Source organism: Bubalus kerabau, chromosome 1 (assembly GCF_029407905.1).
Source record: "Bubalus kerabau isolate K-KA32 ecotype Philippines breed swamp buffalo chromosome 1, PCC_UOA_SB_1v2, whole genome shotgun sequence".
Lineage (NCBI taxonomy): Eukaryota > Metazoa > Chordata > Mammalia > Artiodactyla > Bovidae > Bubalus > Bubalus kerabau.
In genome coordinates, this window is record NC_073624.1 from 64,430,805 (window position 1) to 64,450,468 (window position 19,664).

Below are 19,664 nucleotides of genomic sequence, written 5' to 3' on the forward strand. Positions count from 1 at the left end.
AAAATGGCATTTCTTTCCAAAAATTAGGTGACTAAAAATACTTTATAAAGTAAAATTATATATACATAAGTATTTCATCTTTTACTGTGTGTTCTAATTCAGATCTACAGAGCAGAACTAAAGGTACAGTCTGATTAATCACTGAAATTTCTTTTCTATTTCTCTAAGAACTGCGGCCTGAAAAAAGTGTTATGGCCTTAATTCTAATAGGCCTTCATTCCTTATGGCTTACTTTCATAAGTAGGAATGAGTATAGATTTCCAGAATCTATACAACCCCTCACCATCCTGATAGCTGAACCACAGAAAGATGTAACAAAAATATGAGATGGATTTTTTTCTGTTCATTCCTCTAGTTTTACAGCTCTTTGGGGGCAAAATTATTTATCTTAGGATTCCTTCCTGATCTAGCATCCACTATCAAGAAGAATAAGTTGGCCTTCCCTGGTGGCTCAAGTGGTAAAGAATCTGCCTGCCAATGCAGGAGAGACAGGTTAGATCCCTGGTCTGGGAAGAACCCACATGTCATGGTGCAACTAAGCCTGTGTGCCACAACTATTGAGCCTGTGCTCTAGTGCCCAGAAGCTACAGCTACTGAGCCTACAAACTGCAATTACTGAAGCCTGTGCCCTAGAGCCTGTGCTCTGCAACAAAGGAAATCAAGACAATGAGAAGCCTGTGCACCACAATGAAGAATAGCCCCCACTTGTTAGTGAAAAGCCTGCACAGCAACAAAGACCCAGCACAGCAAAAAATAAATAAATAAAAGAATAGGTAGATGAAATTTTTCTAATCTTGTTTTTTATAATGCACCCCACCTTGCTACAGACTAAAATGGAATTATTTCATTACACTTGCTGTTAAACTGTTTTGATGTTTTAATTTTTTTTTTATTTTGGGCATTACTGCCCTTTGTTTTGTTTTTTCCAGTTTCATTTATATATATATTAGCAAAGAGCATTGTATTAGCTTAAGTTATACAGCATTATGATTTGATATATGTATATATTGAGAAATGGTTACCACAATAAGTTTAGATAACACCTACCATCTCACATAATTACAATTTCTATGTGATGAGACCACTTTAAGATGTTGTTTCTTGGCAACTTTTACATAAACTACAGAGCATTTTTAACTCAAGTCACCATAGTGTACATTACATCCTCAGGACATATTTATCTTATGACCAGAATTTTGTACCCTTGACACCCTTTACACATTTCCCTCAGCCTTGGCCAACCACCAATCTGTTCCCTGTTCCTATGCTTTTGATCTTTTTAGATTCCACACACAGGTGATATCATACAGTATTTGTCTTCCTTCCTCTGTTTTACTTATTTTCCTTAGCATAATGCCCTCAAGGTCCATCCATGTTGTCAAAATGGCAGAATTTCCTTCTTTTTATGACTGAATGACATTCCTTTCTATATATACCACCTCTTCTTTATCCATTCATAGACCATCTATGGATACCTAGGGTGTTTACATGTTTGGGGCTATTTTAAATAATGCCACAAGAAACTTGGGAGTGCAAATATCTCAATGAAATATGTAATTCCATTTCCTTCAATTACATAACCGGAAGAGGGACTACTGGATCATCATATACTTCTATTGTATATTATAAAGCTATTTTTATATTTAATATATATATTATAGTACTAAACAGAATGCCAAGGTTCCCTTTTTCCACATACTTACCAATACTTATCTTTTTATTATAATTTTATTGTTATTGTTATTATAGCCATTCTAACAGGCCTGAGGTGAAATTTCATTGAAGTTTTGATTTGCATTTCCCTGATGATTAGTGATTTTAAGCACCTTTTCATGTACCTGCTGGCTATTTTATATCTTCTTAGGAAAAATGTATATTCAAGTTCTCTGCCCATTTTTTGCTTAAGTTGTTGAGATATCTTTGCTATTAAGTTGTACAAGTTCCTTGTATATTTAGGATAAGAACCCCTTTTCAGATATATGCTTGCAAACATTTTATCCCATTCCACATGTTGTGTTTTCACTTTGTTTATTCTTTCCTTTTCAGTACAGAAGCTTTTTAGTTTGATTTAGCTTTCATTTAATTTTTTGTTACTTGAGTTTTTGGTGTCATAGTCAAAAAAATCACTGCCATTATCAAGGAGCTTTCCCCCTATACTTTATTCTAAGAGTTTCACATATTCAGGTCTCAATATATAAGTCTTAAATCAATTTTGATTTGGTTTTTGTTTATGGTGTAAGATAAGGATATAGTTTCACTCTTTTGCATGTGAATATACAGCTTATCCCTTCATTTATTGAAGAGTCTATTATTTCCCCATTGTGGGTGACCACCTATTTTAGTCCTACAGACAGTATGATCATCTAAACAACACTAAAGATCTCTTCAGATCAAACATTTCCACTCTTCTGGCCATGATGATAATGACACTTATTTTATCTGTTAGGTTTAAGTGATACCACCTGATGCCTACACTACAGGTTTCCATCATTCCATCCAATTCAGGGAGCTCTTTTTGATAGCAATATTTCCCATTGCCATCCCTTGCCTTCAAAGAATATTCACTACAGAGTACTTCAGGAAGCCAAGTCTCCTCATCAACAATGTATTTCGCAGAGGCTGATAAATGGAATGTACCCTAGAACTTCCAGGGCCATTCTTATACAGTAGGCAAGGAAGTCTTACATAATAAATCTACTTCAGTATTCCAGTCTCCCTAAGTCTTTGGATGCATCCTCAACAACATAAAGACGTTTTGGAATTTCAACTTCATCCAGTGTAGGGAGTCGATGGGTACTGGGGAAATTAACACATTTTCAATAGGTTTCCCATATTTTTCTACATTTGCTTCTTTTTGTCCCCCTTTTCTACAAGGATGGTGTTTAAAAACATTAATGCACATTTATTGCACATTTGGGCCAAATAGAGTCCTATCCAAACATTTGAGAGGCCAGAACTTGAAAGGATAGAACTGTTTCTAAATAATTTAAATATTACCAGAATAAACTTAAAGATACTTCATAAAGATACAGATACATTCAGGCTTCCAGAAGGCAAAATCCATAATGTCTGACATAATAAAAATTACCAGACATTCAAAGAAGCAGGAAATCCAGCATATAATGAGAACAATGAATAAAAATAGACCCCCAAAATGGCACAGATAATATAATTAAAATAAAATATAGCTAAAATAGCAATATAACTATACCCAGTAGGTTGAAGATTATAGAAAAAGAATATTTTAAGTAAAAATATTAAAATTATTTAAAATATTAAAATCAAACTTACAGAGATTAAAACTGCACTATTGAGAAAAATAAGCATTGAGTAGTTTAATATCAAATATTACAGAAGAAAAATTTTGTTAACTGGAAGAAACAACAATAAAAGTTCTCTACATAAAACAATCAAATAAATAGATCACTAAACAAAATTAACAGAGCATCAGGAAACTATGAGATAAATTCAAGAGGCCTTATACGTTGTATAGAGTCTCTTTTTAAAACTAAAAAGGACTGAAAAAGTTTTTGAAGAAATGAGCAGGTGACGTCAGGAAAATAGTGGAATGAAAAATAACTTTGTCTCTCCCCTTAAATCTACAATGAGTAAAACATCCACAATGCAACCCAAGAATATTCTATCCAGCAAAGTTATCATTCAGATATGAAGGAAAACAAAGACTTTCCTAGACAAATAAAAGCTTAGGCGGTTCATCAACACTAGACCTACCTTATGCATGCATGCTAAGTCACTTCAGTCGTGTCTTAATCTGTGCAACACTATGGACTATGTAGCTCACAAGCCTCCCCTGTTCATGGGACTCTCCAGGAAAGAATCCTGGAGTGGTTTTCTGTGCTCTTCTCCAGCGGGTCTTTCACACTCAGGGATGGAGCCCATGACTCTTACATCTCCTGCATTGGCAGATGGGTTCTTTACCACTAGCACCACCTGGGAAGCCCAGACCTGCCTTATAAGAAATAATAAAGGGGGAAGGCTCATAGCAATGCAGGCATACCTCAAGAAACAAGAAAAAAGTCAAAGAAATAACCTAACTCTACACCTAAAGCAAATAGAAAAGGAAGAAATGAAGGACCCCAGGGTTAGTAGAAGGAAAGAAATCTTAAAAATTAGGGCAGAAATAAATGCAAAAGAAACAAAAGAGACCACAGCAAAAATCAACAAAGCCAAAAGCTGGTTCTTTGAGAGGGTAAATAAAATTGACAAGCCATTAGCAAGACTCATCAAGAAACAAAGGGAGAAAAATCAAATCAATTAATTATAAATGGAGAGATGACAAAAGACAACACAGAAATACAAAGGATCATAAGAGACTACTATCAGCAATTATATGCCAATAAAATGGACAACTTGGAAGACATGGACAAATTCTTAGAAAAGTACAACTTTCCAAAATTGAACCAGGAAGAAATAGAAAATCTTAACAGGCCCATCACAAGCACAGAAATTGAAACTGTAATCAGAAATCTTCCAGCAAACAAAAGCCCAGGTCCAGACGGCTTCACAGCTGAATTCTACCAAAACTTTAGAGAAGAGCTGACACTTATCCTACTCAAACTCTTCCAGAAAATTGCAGAGGATGGTAAACTTCCAAACTTATTCTATAAGGCCACCATCACCTTAATACCAAAACCTGACAAAGATCCCACAAAAAAAGAAAACTACAGGCCAATATCACTGATGAACATAGATGCAAAAATCCTTAATAAAATTCTAGCAATCAGAATCCAACAACACATTAAAAAGACCATACACCATGACCAAGTGGGCTTTATCCCAGGGATGCAAGGATTCTTCAATATCCACAAATCAATCAATGTAATACACCACATTAACAAATTGAAAAATAAAAGCCATATGATTATCTCAATAGATGCAGAGAAAGCCTTTGATAAAATTCAACATCCATTTATGATAAAAACTCTCCAGAAAGCAGGAATAGAAGGAACATACCTCAACATAATAAAAGCTATATATGACAAACCCACAGCAAACATTATCCTCAATGGTGAAAAATTGAAAGCATTTCCCCTAAAGTCAAGAACAAGACAAGGGTGCCCACTCTCACCACTACTATTCAATATTTTTGGAGTTTAGGCCACAGAAATCAGAGCAGAAAAATAAATAAAAGGAATCCAAATTGGAAAAGAAGAAGTAAAACTCTCACTGTTTGCAAATGACATGATCCTCTACATAGAAAACCCTAAAGACTCCACCAGAATATTACTAGAGCTAATCAATGAATATAGTACAGTTGCAGGATATAAAATCAACACACAGAAATCCCTTGCAATCCTATATACTAATAATGAGAAAATACCATTGCAACGAAAATAATAAAATACTTAGGAATATATCTACCTAAAGAAACTAAAGACCTATATATAGAAAACTATAAAACACTGGTGAAAGAAATCAAGGAGGACACTAATAGATGGAGAAATATACCATGTTCATGGATTGGAAGAATCAATATAGTAAAAATGAGTATGTTACCCAAAGCAATCTATAGATTCAATGCAATCCCTATCAAGCTACCAATGGTATTTTTCACAGAGCTAGGACAAATAATTTCACAATTTGTATAGAAATACAAAAAAACTCAAATAGCCAAAGCAATCTTGAGAAAGAAGAATGGAACTGGAGGAATCAACCTGCCTGACTTCAGGCTCTACTACAAAGCCACAGTCATCAAGACAGTATGGTACTGGCACAAAGACAGAAATATAGATCAATGGAACAAAATAGAAAGCCCAGAGATAAATCTACACACCTATGGACATCTTATCTTTTGCAAAGGAGGCAAGAATATACAATGGAGAAAAGACAATCTCTTTAACAAGTGGTGCTGGGAAAACTGGTCAACCACTTGTAAAAGAATGAAACTAGAACACTTTCTAACACCATACACAAAAATAAACTCAAAATGGATTAAAGATCTAAACGTAAGACCAGAAACTATAAAACTCCTAGAGGGAGCATAGGCAAAACACAGTCCGACATAAATCACAGCAGGATCCTTTATGACCCACCTACCAGAATACTGGAAATAAATGCAAAAATAAACAAAAGGGACCTAATTAAAATTAAAAGCTTCTTCACAACAAAGTGAAAGTTGCTTAGTCATGTCCGACTCTTTGCAACCCCACTGACTAGACAACCGATGGAATTCTCCAGGCTAGAATACTGGAGTGAGTAGCCTTTCCCTTCTCCAGGGGATCTTCCCAACCCAGGGATCAAACCCAGGTCTCTTGCATTGCAGTCAGATTCTTTACCAGCTGAGGCACAAATTCGTGACGCATTCCATATTTTTCACGTCCAAGGAGCTGTGGCTGCGCAGGCACCAGAGGGCCTAGAGGAGCTACTCCATGTTCAAGGTCAGAAGGGGCAGTGGTGAACAGATACCCCTCGTCCAAAGTAAGGAGCAGCGGCTGCGCTTTGCTCCAGCGGCCATGATGAGATACCCCACGTCTAAGGTAAGAGAAACCCAAGTAAGACGGTAGGTGTTACAAAAGGGTATTTGAGGGCAGACACACTGAAACCATAATCACAGAAAACTAGTCAATCTAATCACCCTATGACCACAGCCTTGTATAACTCAGTGAAACTAAGCCACGCCCTGTGGGGCCATCAAGACGGGCGGGTCATGGTGGAGAGGTCTGACAGAATATGGTCCACTGGAGAAGGGAATGGAAACCACTTCAGTGTTCTTGCCTTGAGAACCCCATGAACAGTATCAAAAGGCAAAATGATAGGATACTGAAAGAGGAAATTCCCAGGTAAGTGGGTGCTCAATATGCTACTGGAGATCAGTGGAGAAATAACTACAGAAAGAATGAAGGGATTGAGCCAAAGCAAAAATGATACCCAGTCGTGGATGTGACTGGTGATAGAAGCAAGGTCTGATGCTGTAAAGAGCAATATTGCATAGGAACCTGGAATGTTAGGTCCATGAATCAAGGCAAATTGGAAGTAGTCAAACAGGAGATGGCAAGAGTTGACCATCGACATTCTAGCAATCGGCGAGCTAAAATGGACTGGAATGGGTGAATTTAACTCAGATGACCATTATATCTACTACTGTGGGCAGGAATCGCTTAGTAGAAATGGGGTAGCCATCATGATCAACAAAAGAGTCTGAAATGCAGTACTTGGATGCAATCTTAAAAACGACAGAATGATCTCTGTTTGTTTCCAAGGCAAACCATTCAATATCAAAGTAATCCAAGTCTGTGTCCCAACCAGTAATGCTGAAGAAGCTGAAGTTGAATGGTTCTATGAGGACCTACATTTTAGAACTAACACCTAAAAAAAGATGTCCTTTTCATTTTAGGGGACTGGAATGCAAAAGTAGGAAGTCAAGAAACAGCTGGAGTAACAGGCAAGTTTGGCCTTGGAATACAGAATGAATCAGGGCAAAGGCTAATAGAGTTTTGCCAAGAGAACACACTGGTATTAGCAAACACCCTCTTCCAACAACACAAGAGACGACTCTACACATGGACATCACCAGATGGTCAACACCAAAATCAGATTGATTATATTCTTTGAAGCCAAAGATGGGGAAGCTCTATACAATCAGCAAAAAAAAAAAAAAAAAAAAAAAAGACTGGGAGCTGACTGTGGCTCAGATCATGAGCTCCTTATTGCCAAATTCAGACTTAAATTGAAGAAAGTAGGGAAAACCACTAGACCATTCAGGTATGACCTAAATCAAATCCCTTATGATTATACAGTGGAAGTGAGAACTAGATTTAAGGGACTGGATCTGATAGATAGAGTGCCTGATGAACTATGGACTGAGGTTCGTGACATTGTACAGGAGAAAGGGATTAAAACCATCCCCACGGAAAAGAAATACTTAAAAGCAAAATGGCTGTCTGGGGAGGACTTACAAATAGATGTGAAAAGAAGAGAAGTGAAAAGCAAAGGAGAAAAGGAAAGATATAAGCATCTGAATGCAGAGTTCCAAAGAAAAGCAAGAAAAGATAAGAAAGCCTTCCTCAGCAATCAATGCAAAGAAATTAGGAAAACAACACAATGGGAAAGACTACAGATCTCTTCAAGAAAATTAGAGATACCAAGGGAATATTTCATGCAAAGATCGGCTCGATAAAGGACAGAAATGGTATGGACCTAACAGAAGCAGAAGATATTAAGAACAGGTGGCAAGAATACACAGAAGAACTGTACAAAAGAGAGCTTCATGACCAACGTAATCACGATGGTGTGATCACTCACCTAGCCAGACATCCTGGAATGTGAAGTCAAGTGGGCCTTAGAAAGCATCACTATGAACAAAGCTAGTGGAGGTGATGGAATTCCAGTGGAGCTATTTCAAATCCTGAAAGATGATGCTGGGAAAGTGCTGCACTCAACAGGCCAGCAAATTTGGAAAACTCAGCAGTGGCCACAGGACTGGAAAAGGTAAGTTTTCGTTCCAATCCCAAAGAAAGGCAATGCCAAAGAATGCTCAAACTACCACATAATTGCACTCATCTCACATGCTAGTAAAGTAATGCTCAAAATTCTCCAAGCCAGGCTTCAGCAATATGTGAACCGTGAACTTCCTGATGTTCAAGCTGGTTTTAGAAAAGGCAGAAGAACCAGATACAAAACCCAGTATCGGCTGGATCATGGAAAAAGCAAGAGAGTTCCAGAAAAACATCTATTTCTGCTTTATTGCCTATGCCAAAGCCGTTGACTGTGTGGATCACAATAAACTGTGGAAAATTCTTCAAGCGATGGGAATACCAGACAACCTGACCTGCCTCTTGAAAAACCTATATCCAGGTCAGGAAGCAACAGTTAGAACTGGACATGGAACAACAGACTGGTTCCAAATAGGAAATGGAGTACGTCAAGTCTTATTGTCACCCTACTTATTTAACTTTTATGTAGAGTACATCATGAGAAATGCTTGGCTGGAAGCACAAGCTGGAATCAAGATTGCCGGGAGAAATATGAAATAACCTCAGATATGCAGAAGACACCATCCTTATGGCAGAAAGTGAAGAGGAACTAAAAAGCCTCTTGATGAAAGTGAAAGAGGAGAGTGAAAAAGTTGGCTTAGAGCTCAATATTCAGAAAACGAAGATCATGGCATCTAGTCCCATCACTTCACAGAAAATAATGAGGAAGCAGTGGAAACAGTGTCAGACTTTTTTTTTTGGGGGGGGGGGGTCCAAAATAACTGCAGCCATGAAATCAAAAGACACTTACTCCTTGGAAGGAAAGTTATGACCAACCTAGATAGCATATTCAAAAGCAGATATATTACTTTGCCAACAAAGGTCCATCTAGTAAAGGCTATGGTTTCTCCAGTGGTCATGTATGGATGTGAGTTGAACTGTGAAGAAAGCTGAGCGCCAAAGAATTCATGCTTTTGAACTGTGGTGTTGGAGAAGACACTTGAGAGCCCCTTGGACTGCAAGGAGATCCAACCAGTCCATTCTAAGGGAGATCAGCCCTGGGTGTTCTTTGCTAAAGCTGAAACTCCAGTACTTTGGCCACCTCATGTGAAGAGTTGACTCACTGGAAAAGACTCTGATGCTGGGAGGGATTGAGGGCAGGAGGTGAAGGGGACGACAGAGGATGAGATGGCTGGATGGTATAACTGACTCGAAGGACATGAGTTTGAGTCAACTCCGGGAGCTGGTGATGGACAAGGAGGCCTGGAGTGCTGAGATTCATGGGGTCGCAAAGCGTCAGACAAAACTGAGTGACTGAACTGAACTGAACTGAACTGCACGACAAAGGATACTATTAGCAAGGTGAAAAGACAGCCTTCAGAATGGGAGAAAATTATAACAAATGAAGCAACAAAGAATTAATCTCAAAAATATACGAGCAACTCCTGCAGCTCAATTCCAGAAAAATAAATGACTCAATCAAAAAATGGCCCAAAGAACTAAATAGACATTTCTCCAAAGAAGACATACAGATGGCTAACAAACACATGAAAAGATGCTCAACATCACTCATTATCAGAGAAATGCAAATCAAAACCACAGTGAGGTACCATTCCACGCCAGTCAGAATGGCTGCTATCCAAAAGTCTACAAGCAGTAAAATCTGGAGAGGGTGTGGAGAAAAGGGAACCCTCTTACACTGTTGGTGGGAATGCAAACTAGTATAGCAATAGAAATGCTGTTTGACCTAGCAATCTCACTGCTGGGCTTACACACCAAAGAAACCAGAATTCAAAGAGACACGTGTATCACAATGTTCATCGCAGCACTGTTTATAATAGCCAGGGCATGGAAGCAACCTAGATGTCCATCAGCAGACGAGTGGATAAGAAAGCTGTGGTACATATACACAATGGAATATTACTCAGCCATTAAAAATAATACATTTGAATCAGTTCTAATGAGGTGGATGAAACTGGAGCCGATTATACAGAGTGAAGTAAGCCAGAAAGAAAAACACCAATACAGTATACTAATGCATATATATGGAATTTAGAAAGATGATAATGATAACCCTATATGCGAGACAGCAAAAGAGACACAGATGTATAGAACAGTCTTTTGGACTCTGTGGGAGAGGGCAAGGGTGGATGATGTGGAAGAATGGCATTGAAACATGTATAATATCATATGTGAAATGAATCTCCAGTCCAGGTTCAATGCATGATACAGGATGCTCAGGGCTGGTGCACTGGGATGACCAGAGGGATGGTATGGTGAGGGAGGAGGGAGATTCAGGATGGGGAACACATGTACACCCATGGTAGATTCATGTTGATGTATGGCAAAACCAATACAATATTTAAAGTAATTAGCCTCCAATTAAAATAAATAGATTAATACTAAAAAAAAAAAAAAGAAAGAAATGACAAAAAGATCTCTTCTACCAGAAACAAAAAGGCAAAGCACAAAAAACTTTTAGTAAGGTGATAAATAGAAAGACAGAATCAGAAAATTGAAACTCTTTATCAGAATAGATTTTTAATCACTTTGTTATAGCATAAGGGAAATTTGAAAAAAATAGCTATAGCTACTTCAATTTGGAAACAAACTCACCATATAAAAAGGGATAATTTAAGACATGAAAACACAAAAGGGGAAGAAGAAAGGATGGAATCCATATAGGTTAAATAATGATAAGATGCTATCAGTAGATAAATGATCTATTTTATCTCCTAGACATTTTATACAAACCCCATGGTAACAATAAAACAAATCTAGAGCAGAGATGCAAAGTATAAAAAAAGAGAAACATCATAGAAAAACTACCAAGCCAAAATGACAGACAGAAACACAAGGGAAAATAAATAAATGGAGACATAGAGCAACCAGAAAATAAAAGACAAAATGGCAGCACCAAGTACTCATCTATCAATGATCATCCTAAAGGTAATTGAATTCACCAACTGAATTCACCAATCAAAAGACATGGAGTGACTGGATAGATTAAAAAACAAGACTCAACTACATGCTGCCTCCAAGAGACACAGTTCAGCTTTAAAAACAAACACAAAGCTCAAAGTGAAAGGATGGAGAATGAATGGCAGGCAAATGACAACCAAAAGAAAGTTGTCAAGCCATACTCATATCAGGCAAAAATAGACTTTAAGCAAAAAAGTAACAAGAGGCAAAAATGGGCACTATCTAATGATCACTGGGACAATTCATCAGGAAGACCATCTCTGCCATAGCCCATCAGGATGTTTTTCAAAAATGTACCATAAATACAAAGAAAAAGATCTTCTTTCTCCCCAGCCCATTCCTCTGCCAAGGAACATTTTCAATCACTCTCTACCCATAGTGGGAGAAGTATGATGTGTCATGTCTATTCAGTGTGAGAAAACTGCATGGAGCAATAGTGAGTGGCCTGAGGAGAGGAAATACCTGCCCCAGTAAAGGCAGCAAGAACACTCCTCTGCTGCATCATCTGACATGAGCATCAAGAATGAAAATGTCCAGAAATGACAGCAGAGATAGTCAAACAGAAAGCTTTGCTCAAGGTCACTGGACAGTAATTTGTTGTTCATTGTTCAGTCATGTCCAACACTTGGCAACCTTATGCAAACTCTCCCAGAGTTTGCTCAAACTCATATACATTGGGTCAGTGATACCACCCAATTATCTCATCCTCTGTCGCCCCATTCTCCTCCTGCCCTCAACATTTCCCAGTATCTGGACAATAATAAGCCAAAGCAAAACAAAAAACATATCCTGGAAAGAGGCAATTTTTTGTCCAATAGTTTGAGTGAAAACTTTCCATTATTTCAAATACCAAAGATCGTTTCATTGCCTACCAGAAAAATCATAAGTAGAAGATGAAAAAAATGAAAATACAGATCAAGTAGCCCTATAATATCAAGTTTGATATTTAAATGCTAGTGAGTCTTCAATATCAGAACAAGCAACTAAGGTAGCATGGAGGAAGAAGCAGGATCTTTGTACTCAGATAAACTTTTGTTCTAAACTTGCATCACCACTATAGGGCATCCTGATTATTCATTTCTCTTCTCCTTAATTTCCTCATCTGTAAAAAGAGGGTAAGAGTGGTTTTTTTTTTTTATTTTACTTTATCTGAGATTTATGTCAAAGATTAAAACATATATATATATATATATATATATATATATATATATAAAGTGCTAAATCGATTTTCAAATTCTAGGAATAATCTTAAGATTCAGCAAAAAAATCAAAACAGAATTCAGATGACATCAGACCACCCTCAGTGTCTCTGAGGACACTGTCTCCATTGCTACGTGTGTTTTTGCAATGTTGATTAAGCTTCCACCAATTCATTAGTACTTTGGAAACTAGGTCACCAAGGACTATTTTGTTGTTCACTCAAATGTTCCCTGTGCACTGGTAGCATATTAAACATATAAAAGAAATGTTCCTATTACAGAATTTGTGGAGAAGATTGCCTCCCAACCCAGGAAGATCAAGTATGCCCTAACAAAACTCAAGAGAAGTCTTCCTTTTCTCTGCACTATCTCTTTTCCCTTTGAACTAACAGAAGAACTTGGAACTCTAGGATCAGATGTCATTTTAGAGTTGGCAAGGGAAAAGGAGACTGAGACAGGGATCTTTGTATGAGGAGCCATGAAAATCTAGGAGATTTCTGTTGATTGTCAGATTTGCCTGTGAGAAGATTTGTGTGTGTGTGTGTGTGTGTGTGTGTGTGTGTGTGTGTGTGTGTGTGTCTATCCATGCAGGTCTCTATGGAGAGTGAGACTGGGAGCTGAGGCAAGGGAAATGTGAGATTAGGAAAAGAAGTGAAAAAAGCTCCTCACTAACTCAATGCTCCTCAGACTGTGGTTTCCTCAAAGGCTGCTGCTTATAAAAATTGTCAGAAAATTGTCAGTGTTTAATTTGTCATGAAAGTCTTTTTTTCCATATTCCCTAACTATATGCAAAGGGTGAGTTCAGTCAAATCTTAAACATGGGTTTTTAGTTCATTATAATTATGCAAAAGGTAATCAACACTCATTTCTACTATGTTGTGACTGTGGCAGGAAAATTCTAACTTCATGTTCCTTCAGAATAACAACATACTATCTCTCCAGTAAACCATTTTCCCCGTGTGCTAAGGGAGGGATTTCTGTTTCAAAAGCATGTCTGTGAACCCTGAGCAGTGCACCTCGATAACTCACCTAACGTAAGTGATAATGCTGACGATTTTAGTAGAAAGAAAAAACCTAAAGAAACTGAATGAGCATATAAAAATATGAATAGTTACATAATGCTAAGGAACAAACTTAGCATGAGCAGTTATTATCCCAAATCTAAAGTGCGTTTTCACTTTTATCTGTGTTACCACATCACTGAGTATGCACTACAGTGAAATGTTATCTTCCACAGGCTCAGACAGTAAAGCGTCTGTCTACAATGTGGGAGACCTTGGTTTGATCCCTGGGTGGGGAAGTTCCCTGGAGAAGGAAATGGCAACCCACTCCAGTACTCTTGCTTAGAAAATCCCACAGATGAAAGAGCCTGGTGTCCATGGGGTCGCAAAGAGTCGGACACGACTGAGTGACTTCACTTTCACTGGTAGCCTGAAAACTCCTAGAGGGAAGAGATCCAGTTAATTGTTGGATCCCCAGTCTCTGATATTATGCTCTTTATGTAATAGATGCCTATTAAGTATTTCTTTGTATGAGTAAGTGATTATCTGAATAAACTGTGGACTTTATTTAATAATAATGTATCAGTACTAGTTCATTGGGCTTCCCTGGTAAATCAGTTGGTAAAGAATCCACCTGCAGAGTAGGAGACCCGGGTTTGATCCCTGGGTTGGGAAGATCCCCTGGAGAAGGGAATGGTTACCCACTCTAGCATTCTTGCCTGAAGAATTCCATGGACAGATGAGCCTGGTGGGTTGCAATTCATGGGGTCATAAAGAGCTGGACACGACTGAGTGGCTATCACTTTTATTATAGTAACTTTATTCATTATAGTTCCAAATGGAAAACAACCCAGAAGTCCACCATGACTGAGTGGATTGAAAGGGAATATATATGCCAAACATATAGATGATTCTCAACAACATCCTGAGTGAAAATCAGATTTAAAAGCTGGTTCCAGTCATACAAAATTCTTGAAAACTAATTTATACTGACAAAAAGCAAATTAATGATTATTTGGGGGGCCGAGAGTAAAGGAATGGATTGAATTGCAAAGGGAAATGAGGGAGATTTTTTATGATGGAAATGCAATGTATCTTGCATTGCATCTTGAGATATCTTGGTTGTGGTGGTGGTTTCACAGATATATACATTTTTTCCAAACTCACTGAACTGCAAATCTTTTAATGATTGCAGATTATTATACATAAAAGAAAGAAAGAAAGATAGCACTAACTCATGTTCATCTCTTGTGACCCTATGGGCTGTAGCCTGCCAGGCTCCTCTGTCCTTGGGATTTTCCAAGCAAGAATACTGCAGTGGGTTGTCATTTCCTTCTCCAAGCAGACCTTAATAAAAATGAAAAAAAAAATTGAATTAACAATCCCAAATCCTAAATACCAGCAAATCTTATGCAGCATTTCTCATATAGTTAACACTACTTACCCACCAACTCAGATGTATGTTATTTGAGTTGTTCTTTCAAAAGAATGATGCAATAAGAACTAGCACTTTTAACTGAATGTGCTGCTATTAAAATTTGGCATAAGAAATAACATGATCAACATAAAATACCAATTAAATATTGGTCCAAGCCCATGGACACTGAACACCAAGAATGAACCGTAAAGTAAACTAACAGACTCAGTAATTGTGACATGTCAAGTTCATCAGTTATAACAAATGTACAGCTCCGGTGGGGGTTGTTGATAATGGAGCAGGGGAATCTGTGCATATGTGGAGGCAAGAGGTATATGGGACATCTCTGTACCTTCCCCTCAATTTTGGTGTGAACACAAAATTGCCCTAAAGACATGTTTTGATTTAAAACACACACCATACATAAATTTTAAAAAATCTAAAGGCAGAAAAATAAATAAATAAAACACACACCAAAAAAGTACTAATAGATTTTTCTTGGTTTTGAAAATGGACCATTTTGGTGTAGGGTGGAGAAGCAAAGAAAGAAGGTGTTGGGCAGAAAAACTTCAAAAATGACATCCTGGTCCTCCGGGATGAGGGCAAATAAAATCTAGGCCACAAGGCAATATTGTTAAGAAGTTGCATGTCAGATTTATGGCTTTTTAACTTGCTGCTGCTGCTGCTGCTAAGTCACTTCAGTCATGTCCGACCCCATAGACGGCCTCCTACCAGGCTCCCCCGTCCCTGGGATTCTCCAGGCAAGAACTCTGGAGTGGGTTGCCATTTCCTTCTCCAATGCATGAAAGTGAAAAGGGAAAGTGAAGTCGCTAAGTCATGTCCAACTCTTAGCGGCCTCATGGACTGCAGCCTACCAGGCTCCTTCATCCATGGGATTTTCTAGGCAAGAGTACTGGAGTGGGGTGCCATTGCCTTCTCCGTCTCTTTTTAAGTATACTTTCTTTTTCTAATGTTTATTTGTTTGTTTATTAATTTATCTGGCTGCCCTGGTCTTAGTTGCAGCATGTGGGCTCTTCATTGTGGCATGTGGGATGCTGGCATCCCTAATTCAGTTCAGTTCAGTCACTCAGTCATGTCCAACTCTTTGCAACCCCATGAATCGCTGCACGCCAGGCCTCCCTGTCCATCACCAACTCCTGGAGTTCACTCAGACTCACGTCCATCGAGTTAGTGATGCCATCCAGCCATCTCATCCTCTGTCGTCCCCTTCTCCTCCTGCCCCAAACCCTCCCAGCATCAGAGTCTTTTCCAATGAGTCAACTCTTCACATGAGGTGGCCAAAGTACTAACCAGGGATAAAACCCAGGACCCCTGCATGCTCAGTCTTAACCACTGGACCACCAGAAAGAAAGAAAAAGTGAAGTTGCTCAGTTGTGTCCAACTCTTTGCCACCCCATGGACTGTAGCCCACTAGGCTCCTCGGTCCGTGGCATTTTCCAGGCATGCATATACTGGAGTGGGTTGCCATTTCCTTCTCCAGGGGATCTTCCTGACCCAGGGATCAAACCCGGGTCTCCCAAATTGTAGGCAGACACATAACCATCAGAGCTACATCCTAAATATACTTCCTATTTGGAGAATCAGAGGTGTAAGATTCACAATAGGTATTTATTATAAATGTCTCAGTAGGATGTCAAAGTCACTGTTAACAAACTGATTATTAAGTAAAAGAAAAAAGTGCATGTGAACTGGCTTGCTGGGATATTTCATTCATTTTCTAATACTAGGTTCTTATGACATTTGTTTCTTCAGGTGGATTCACTCTTGACTTGACAGGAGGCAGTGATGAGAAATCATACAATAACAACATTCATCCTCCTGGGACTGACAGATGACCCAAAACTACAAGTTCTGCTTTTTGTATTTTTGTTTCTCACCTACATGTTGAGTGTAGCTGGGAACCTCATCATTATCAGCCTCACACTTTTGGATTCCCATCTCAAAACGCCCATGTATTATTTCCTCCGAAATTTCTCTGTCTTGGAAGTCTCATTCACCACGGTCTGTATTCCCAGATTCCTGTATTCTATGGCAACTGGAGATAATACTGTTACCTACAATGCTTGTGCCACCCAATTATTTTTTGTTGTCCTCTTTGCAGCAACTGAATTTTTTCTCCTTGCAGCCATGTCTTATGACCGCTACATGGCCATTTGTAAACCCCTGCACTACACCACTATCATGAACAACAGAGTCTGCACTGCCCTCGTTCTCTGCTGTTGGTTGGCTGGCCTGTTGAACATCCTCCCACCTCTTGGCATGGGCCTCCAGCTGGAATTCTGTGACTCGAATGTGATTGATCATTTTGTCTGTGATACATCTCCTATTTTACAGATAACTTGCTCAGACACAGTCTTAATAGAGAGAATTGCTTTGAGTTTTGCTGTGCTGACACTCATTTTAACCTTACTGTGTGTGGTCCTCTCCTATACATACATCGTCAAGACCATTCTAAGACTCCCTTCTGCCCAACAAAGGCAAAAGGCTTTTTCCACCTGTTCTTCCCACATTATTGTGGTTTCCATCACCTATGGCAGCTGCATCTTCATCTACATCAAGCCTTCAGCAAAGGAAGGAGTGGCCTTCAACAAAGTGGTGTCTGTGCTCACAACTTCAGTTGCCCCTTTGCTTAATCCATTCATCTACACACTTCGAAACAAACAAGTGAAAGAGGCCTTTAAAGACACAATAAAACAAGTTGTATTTCTCACAAAGAAGTAAGAGACTATTAGTGTTTTTGAGACCAAGGTAAATTAAATTTAAATCTTAATAATTCAGAAATAACAATTGTGAATTTGCCAAATAAACAGATTTTTTTTCTTTTTTTTAATTAAATTTATTTATTTTAATTAGAGTCTAATTACTTTACAATATTGTATTGGTTTTACCATTCATCAACATGAATCCACCACAGGTGTACACGTGTTCCCAATCCTGAACCCCCCTTCCACTTCCCTCCCCATACCATCCCTCTGGGTCGTCCCAGTGCACTAGCCCCAAGCTTCCTGTATCCTGCATCAAACCTGGACTGGCAATTTGTTTCTTATATGATATTATACATGTTTCAATGCCATTCTCCCAAATCATTCCCCGCCCCCCTCTCCAACAGAGTCCAAAAGACTGTTCTATACATCTGTGTCTCTTTTACTGTCTCACATACAAGGTTATCATTACAATCTTTCTAAATTCCATATATATGTGTTAATATACTGTATTGGTGTTCTTCTTTCTGGCTTACTTCACTCTGTATAATTGGCTCCAGTTTCATCCACCTCATTAGAACTAATTCAAATGTATTCTTTTTAATGGCTGAGTAATACTCCATTGTGTATATGTACCACAGCTTTCTGATCCATTCATCTGCTGATGGACATCTAGGTTGCTTCCATGTCCTGGCTATTATAAACAGTGCTGCGATGAACATTGGGGTACACGTGTCTCTTTCAATTCTGGTTTCCTCGGGTGTATGCCTAGCAGTGGGATTGCTGGGTCATATGGCAGTTCTATTTCCAGTTTTTAAGGATACTCCATACTGTTCTCCATAGTGGCTGTACTAGTTTGCATTCCCACCAACAGTGTAAGAGGGTTCCCTTTTCTCCACACCCTCTCCAGCATTTATTACTTGTAGACTTTTGGATCGCAGCCATTCAGACTGGTGTGAAATGGTACCTCATTGTGGTTTTGATTTGCATTTCTCTGATAATGAGTGATGTTGAGCATCTTTTCATGTGTTTGTTAGCCATCTGTATGTCTTCTTTGGCAAAATGTCTATTAAGTTCTTTGGCCCATTTTTTGATTGGGTCATTTATTTTTCTGGAGTTGAGCTGTAGGAGTTGCTTTTATATTTTTGAGATTAGTTGTTTGTCAGTTGCTTCATTTGCTATTATTTTCTCCCATTCTCAAGGCTGTCTTTTCACCTTGCTAATAGCTTCCTTTGATGTGCAGAAGCTTTTAAGTTTAATTAGGTCCCATTTGTTCATTTTTGTTTTTATTTCCAATATTCTGGGAGGTGGGTCATAGAGGATCCTGCTGTGATGTATGTCAGAGAGTGTTTTGCCTATGTTCTCCTCTAGGAGTTTTATAGTTTCTGGTCTTACGTTGAGATCTTTAATCCATTTTGAGTTTATTTTATAGTCTGTATATAGGTCTTCAGTTTCTTTAGGTAGATATATTCCTAAGTATTTTATTATTTTCGTTGCAATGGTGAATGGAATTATTTCCTTAATTTCTCTATTTTCTCATTATTAGTATATAGGAATTCAAGGGATTTCTGTGTGCTGACTTTATATCCTGCAACTTTACTATATTCATTGATTAGCTCTAGTAATTTTCTGGTAGAGTCTTTAGGATCTTCTATGTAGAGGATCATGTCATTTGCAAACAGTGAGAGTTTTACTTCTTCTTTTCCAATTTGGATTCCTTTTATTTCTTTTTCTGCTCTGATTGCTGTGGCCTAAACTTCCAAAGCTATGTTGAATAGTAGTGGTGAGAGTGGACACCCTTGTCTTGTTCTTGACTTTAGGGGAAATGCTTTCAATTTTCACCATTGAGGATAATGTTTGCTGTGGGTTTGTCATACATAGCTTTTATTATGTTGAGGTATGTTCCTTCT

General features: G+C 38.3%; 1 protein-coding gene across 1 annotated transcript; it reads left to right on the plus strand.

Moving 5' to 3' along the window:
- The first annotated feature begins 14,703 nt into the window (after nt 1-14,703).
- Nucleotides 14,704-17,773, plus strand: LOC129641592 (olfactory receptor 6C2-like). The gene is made up of 2 exons (XM_055566267.1): nt 14,704-14,712; nt 16,829-17,773. Exons 1-2 carry the CDS (start codon nt 14,704-14,706, stop codon nt 17,771-17,773), a joined length of 954 nt encoding a protein of 317 aa, XP_055422242.1.
- Nucleotides 17,774-19,664: the final 1,891 nt, after the last annotated feature.